The following is a 6,256-nucleotide window of genomic DNA, read 5'->3' as shown; positions in this document are numbered from 1 at the left end:
CAGGCCTTCTTAGCCAACCTTTGGCTCTGATACCATGTGAGAAATGCAGCAGTGCTAAGCAACAATGGAGAGAAGACAGCAAACACTCACAGAGCAGAACTGAAAACAAGAGAAACCAAGACAGACTTGCACAAGGATCTCGGGGAAAACTCCTCAAATGCTGGAGAAAAACTCTATGAAGTGGGGAAGCTGCTCACTGCTGAGATGGAGAGAATGGGGGGAGAGGAGCCCTATATATAGGCTCCCCCCCCAGCCCTAGAACACTGACTGGCAGGGTAGGGGGCAGCCGACTGAGCTGGTAGGTACAGCCAACCCAGGAGGGCCAGCCGACTGGGGGCTAGGGGCTGTAAAAATCCCCCAACCAGGGTGCCTACTAGGCGCCATGAAGGCAGCCTAATGGCAGCACTAGGTAGGCCCCAGAACAGGCGCAAACCTGCCCCATATCTCCTCCATGTCGTCGTGGACTGGGCAGCATCCATCCCTCTCTCTCTCTCTCTCTCTCTCTCTCTCTCTGCCTCTCCCCGGCAGGCAAACCCACAAACATGGCCCTCACTCTCCTCACATGGGCGGGCACACCACAAGCAAGTCCCTCACTCAGTGAACCAGGAGATGACACCTCTAACAATGAACACATGAAAAGAATTAGGATTGCTATTTTCATGTCAACTGTGCTTTGTAAACAACACTCAACAAAGAGAACATCATTGACTTAAATACTTAAAGACATTTTCTAATAATAGCTTCTCTTTTTTTACAACTGCTGCTGTTAATTCTTCTCAATCACTAAATACGTGGTAGGATTACCATTAGCCATCGTAACTAGTGCCTCCACCCTACACTTTTCAGTGTGAAACGCTTCACTCTACCATAATAGTTCAATTCCTGGCATTTCATCCCTGTGCAAATCAAGTTGCCAGCCTCACCAAACAATGAATGCAACCTAACTCGGCGTGACACGTGTGGGCTCACAAATCTTACATTTGAGACATGCATTATCTACATCCTTTCTATTGAAAGGCCCCCTTACCCAAAAATCTTGTATTTCCACAAAATAATTAAAACAATTCATGCCCATGCACAATAAGATGAATTTGTACTACGGTAAAATTTTCAGCTGACCAGATATGCTGAATTTTAGTTATTCAATCTGCATTATATACATTAAAGGACTGCTAGAGGATGATGATCGAATTTTTACTCATCATCTCATCCCATTAATAAAGGGACGATTTCTAAATGCAATGACACCCACAAAATATCATATAGAGCTTTAGCTAATCATGACTATAATCATGAATGTTGATAGATTTAAGTCTGAGGAGTTTCAGAAGCTTTATCTCGGTTTAGATACTTGAAGCGTTTTCTGAAACCTGACAACGTAGATTTTTTAGGGGCTAAAAGTTTTTGTTGCTGCCTTTGAAACTTCTTAATCATATACCAACGACCACCACGCCATCCCAGCCCATACCTGCATCCCATTGGTTCAGTATTTTAAAGAAGAAAATAACAATTAATGGAACACAAAACAAAGGTAAAATCAGACAGCTAAGTCAAGACAACAGCAGAGTGAGAATCGGCAAAGGCATTATAGTTACCCAATCACAAGTGTGGTTCCTGCGGTTGCAGCACAAGATGTGAAGCTGAGCCCACTGCTCGTTAATGCCTTGACCTGCTTTTCTTCTAAATTATGAACAGTTGTCATCTGCCCAGGAATAAATGAAAGGCGTTTTCATCATGTATGCAAATATATCAATATACCAGATATCTACAATTCTGCAAGAATAAGCAAGATGGTAATTTAACAAATGCTGAAATGCATGCAGCACTCGATCCAACTTACAAAACTTTAATGGTCAAGTCAAATGAGTCTTCTTACCACATGCTCTATGGTGTTTAAGCGTGCCTCCACTTGTTTTGCATGCAGTTGACGAGCTGTGTATCCTGCAAACCTAACCAATATGTTCTCAGCCGCTCCAATAAATGTATCAAAAGAGATGAGCTGAAGTGAACATGCAACTAGTGGGAAACAAGTTTCTGAGAGATGCACACTATTATACCTCAAGAAAAGCTTTCCACCAACTGATAAAGGAGACTCTGCAAAATCCTAGTATTGGATTTTCCTTCGTTTCATTTTCAGATGTACTGATTCATGCGTGCATGAGCCCTGTGTGATCTGACTTGCATGTGATGATCACACATTGATCCAGAAAGTTACTGTATGCATACATTATCATTCAACAGGATGACTAATATCACCTTTCGTAGTGATGGTGATATTAGATAGTCAAGCTGCTACAAGTGGTGCTTATTCCATAGACCGGAATTACTGAGAATTGTCCAGATTGGTACAAGATCACCCTCCACCTGGTCATGTGCTTGATGATATGACCAAGCATGCAGAGCGGTTGCTCACAGCTATCTACAACGTCTATGTCCATAGGATTTCCATAATATGCTTATGTGACCAACACCGGTGCCTAATGGTTATCACTAGGTGGATTAACACTCCGCTCACCATATGTTCTGAATGGCCTTGAGTCATCTCCATATAATTTGTGCCCCCTCCAAGGCACCAAGGGTCATCCACAAATCGTATTGAAGCATTTATCTAGGAATTGCAATATGCCGTAGAGGCTTCCAACTGAGTTTTATTCCAGTGTTTGGCCGTTTGGTTATCTTTCCTACCTATTGCATCACTCAACCTTGGATTTTGCAGGTTTTGTGGCTATGGATTGTAGTGACACTAAAATATACTTGTGCATGCATATAGAAGGCTCGACCTATAATTATTTGATGTTCTAATTTGTTCTAACCCTATGTGGGTTGTGCTTTCTACAAATCTACCAGAGATAGTATGGTGATTGGCTGCTATTTTATATCTTCCTTTTTCGGCATTGAAGGATTCTCAAATACTCTAACACTCTTCTTGGGAACCTCTACTTGATTTATTTCAGGCTACATTGAATCTGGATCCCCATATTGGTATATTTTTACTTGTATATATATACCTTTGTAATAGAATATATCCAATCGTACAAAATCAGATTTTTGTTGAACATCCTAGGATGAAAATAAAAGAGAAAATGAAAGAGAAGGAAAATGAGCTAACAGAAAATTTGTTGAAAAAAAAGATAGGCATACCTAGCAAGCAAAGCAATGCTTGTGTCGTCCTGAGTGCCCAAGCATAAGCTGTTGGAATAGATTTGGTCACCTCCCCACCTGTGAGCCCCCATATGAGGAGTGCATCGGGGGGGGTGGACCATAGAACTATAGGATGGGACATGGGGAAGCCATGTGGGCACGAGAGAGAGAGGGCAAGTACCTGGCAGAGGAGATCCACCATGGAGGGCTGCAATGCCATTAGCCATGATGTCAGCATCTGGAATGCCACATCAGCATGTATGGAGTGTTTTGGAGCAGTTCCGGAGGCTGGAAGTGACCTGAACAGAGGCAGATCTGTAGCAGACAGAAAGGACAGGAATAGCGGGTGTTTTGGAGGGCCTATGTGCCTAGAAAACAGGCTGGATATGGGCAGGTGTGCCAAGGCCATTGGCAGCCTGCCACATGTAGGATCGTTAAACGAAAGAGAGAGTGCAAGGTACAAAGAGTCGATAGATAGCAGCCGTCACGTCAACTAGTGTGTTGTGAAAAAGAAGTACATAGTACTTGTACCTAGACCCTAGGACTAAGTGTCCTATGTGGCATAAAAGGCACAAAATAAACTAAGTGCCTATACCTATGCCTACAAGGCACATACCAGGGCCCATAGGGCATCACTAGAACTGGGAGAAGATGGCCTACAAACCCCCCTCCATGGTATGGGCTGAAGTATTTTGGAAACGTCTCAGAATACCTGGTATTTTCTAATCATGGTGGCACATGTTCATCCAAAAGGATATAGCCACCTATGAATGTACAAGGTATGTCAGATTGTGCTTGGGTTTACTACCAGGCTTTGCTGTTTTTACATTACCCTTTATGATGGGCAGCAAAACCTTGGTCGCCGATGATAGCGGCATTCTGATTAGCACGGTGTTTCTCTTCTTGCAACAATAAAGTAGCCAGCTGGTCAAAGATGTAATGGTTGGGATTGCCCATGGCAATAACCGCAGGGTGGTCAAAGATGTAATGGTTGGGATTGCCCATGGCAATAACCGCAGGGTGGTCGCAAACCCTTGATATGAGTCAAGAAGTCCATTCAGCGTCGTGGACACATTTGGACGATCTGGCACAACCTCGTCAATGTTGGACGAAGTCCTTGACTTGAGTTTGAAAGACATCCATACTTTCCCCTTCGCCCATAGTCAAAACATTTAATTGCTTCCACAGATATGCAACCTGTGCTTCATGCGCATCTGATACAATTCATTATATATCTGATACAATGAGGCTGATTTATCCCAAGCATCTCTTGCAGTCTTGCAAGACTTGATGTGAGGGATTATCATCCTCTTAACTGATAATATTAGAATAAGTGTCCATTTCGGACTAGCAATATTGATGTATGAGGAAAGTGGTCGTCCTGTGTGCAGAACCACGCCATTGTGACTTCCCGTAAACAATCCGACAGCTAAAACTCCATAATTCGAAAACTTGCACAGTTTCAATCTATGCCAACGACTGACTTTTATTTTGTGAGAATGACGATGCGCATTGCCGACAGAAACTGCACACAAGACGGCCTAGGAAGTACCGGCCCATGCAGCCCCCGCAGAAGCTAACGATGCCGCAAGCGTTAAGACGACCTTGTGCCTCTCGAAAACGTCCTGCGCAAGCAAAGACAGGGGCGTAACCACACAAAAGTCTGCGTCTACCAAAAAAAAAAGGGGGTGTGAAATGCGAGGAGGAGAGGGATGGAAGAACAAAACGGAACAAACCTTGATGGAGTGGTAGCTATCAGAAACAGCATTGGAACCTTGGGAAAGTCTGGATTTGAATCTGAGGAGCAGAGATCGATGCATTCCTTTGGCAAGGGCAAGTAGAGAAGATTGAGGATCAGCTCAATATTCTTAGGAGACGGACTTTTTGATGGACAGCAGAAATGCACAATGATCACATTTTGTTTAGAGAGACTTTCAGAATTGAGGACCTTGAACTTTATTCATAGTCTCTCTCTCTCCCTTGACGGTTCCTTGGTTGACCCCCCCTCCTCTCCTCTCTCAAGGTAATGATCAACGTGGTTCTGAAACCTGGCCGCCGCTGTGGGCTCTCAGCCACCTTCCTGGCCGACATTTCCGACCCCGGCTTAGGGTGGTTACCCACAGCCAAAGGGTGCCCCAGAGGTGCCCAACTTGTGGGCAGCCAAGAAAAGCTTTGGAGAGTCTTCAATGGGCACGGGGGTTACACACCACCCAAGCAAGAATCTTTATAAAAAGGGAGCATTTAATGGGAAATGATCCTCTACTTGAATTTGATTGGTTGAAAAACAACCATCCGCCAATTCTGTTGCCTCTTCCATGGGCTAGCAGGTTGGTTTGAACCTACCATAAATGTTTAGGCTTGGCTGAGATTAGATCTTAGCCGTTTGATCTGACCATTTTCATAGTGGGAATCAACACTCGCCATTCATATTGAATGCCAAGAGTTAAAGTGCCCGCCAGCCATTCAATGTGAAGTGTGCCCGTCTTGTTGCTCCATGTGACGATTATCTACACCATGTCATCACTGCACCGTGTTGTGTCATCGACCACCCGCCTTGTTCCGGCCCTCCACGTGGGGGGAATAAGCAAAAAATTGACCAAAATCTGACTCGCAATCGTCGGCCAGTTACGACCACCTTTTGGGCAAGGAGATTCCAGAGAGGAGATGAGTGCTGGTCAACCAAGCAACTATCAAGACCAAAGAGCGTACGAATAAATTCAAGGGATTAATCCAAGGTCCTGATTCCTGAAAGTGTCTTACACTCTTTTGATGGATCATTTTGCAGGTGTGCTTCCCATCACAAGGTCTGTCTCCTAAGATTATAGAGATGATGGGATGTGTGTCCAATCGTGCACGTGGGAGAATAAGGCCCTTTGCACACCAAAGAGTGCTTGCCCATCATAAATGGAGGGAGCCCATCAGGATGCTCCATTGGTGTGGATGGGTGTCCCCCCCCTTTACACACATCAAAAATTTAGGGAAGTCCAAAAGCTAAGTCAACTTGATGTGGTGGTTCACACCACTCGACAGTCATCATGCTGCTAGATTTATGTAATCACCGTGTGATTGGTGTAAAGATGGAATGGGCCAATCATGTAGCAGTTGGAGGAGTTGG

General features: G+C 44.4%; 1 protein-coding gene across 1 annotated transcript; it reads right to left on the bottom strand.

Annotated features, from left to right (window-relative positions):
• Positions 1-1,127: 1,127 nt before the first annotated feature.
• On the bottom strand, positions 1,128-5,109 carry LOC147883432 (triacylglycerol lipase-like protein). Its single transcript, XM_087399972.1, has 5 exons — positions 4,878-5,109; positions 4,694-4,766; positions 1,877-1,941; positions 1,596-1,702; positions 1,128-1,468 (listed from the first exon to the last, which is right to left on the bottom strand). The coding sequence occupies exons 1-5, from the start codon at positions 4,959-4,961 to the stop codon at positions 1,309-1,311; spliced, it is 489 nt and encodes a 162-aa protein (XP_087256098.1). The 5' UTR covers positions 4,962-5,109; the 3' UTR covers positions 1,128-1,308.
• Positions 5,110-6,256: the final 1,147 nt, after the last annotated feature.

Source organism: Dipteris shenzhenensis, chromosome 28 (genome assembly GCF_047967505.1).
Source record: "Dipteris shenzhenensis isolate YYH24624 ecotype China chromosome 28, Dip_SZ_1.0, whole genome shotgun sequence".
In the NCBI taxonomy this organism is placed as follows: Eukaryota; Viridiplantae; Streptophyta; class Polypodiopsida; order Gleicheniales; family Dipteridaceae; genus Dipteris; species Dipteris shenzhenensis.
Note: the sequence above shows the minus strand (reverse complement) of the source record. Positions and strands in the feature narration are given on the sequence as shown.

Coding starts and splice junctions, on each gene's coding strand:
- LOC147883432 (XM_087399972.1), bottom strand. CDS start 4,961: ATGCATCGATCTCTGCTCCTCAGATTCAAATCCAGACTTTCCCAAGGT. Junction 4,767..4,877: donor ATAGCTACCACTCCATCAAG/GTTTGTTCCGTT, acceptor TTGCTTGCGCAG/GACGTTTTCGAGAGGCACAA. Junction 1,703..1,876: donor TAAACACCATAGAGCATGTG/GTAAGAAGACTC, acceptor ATTCCTGGGCAG/ATGACAACTGTTCATAATTT.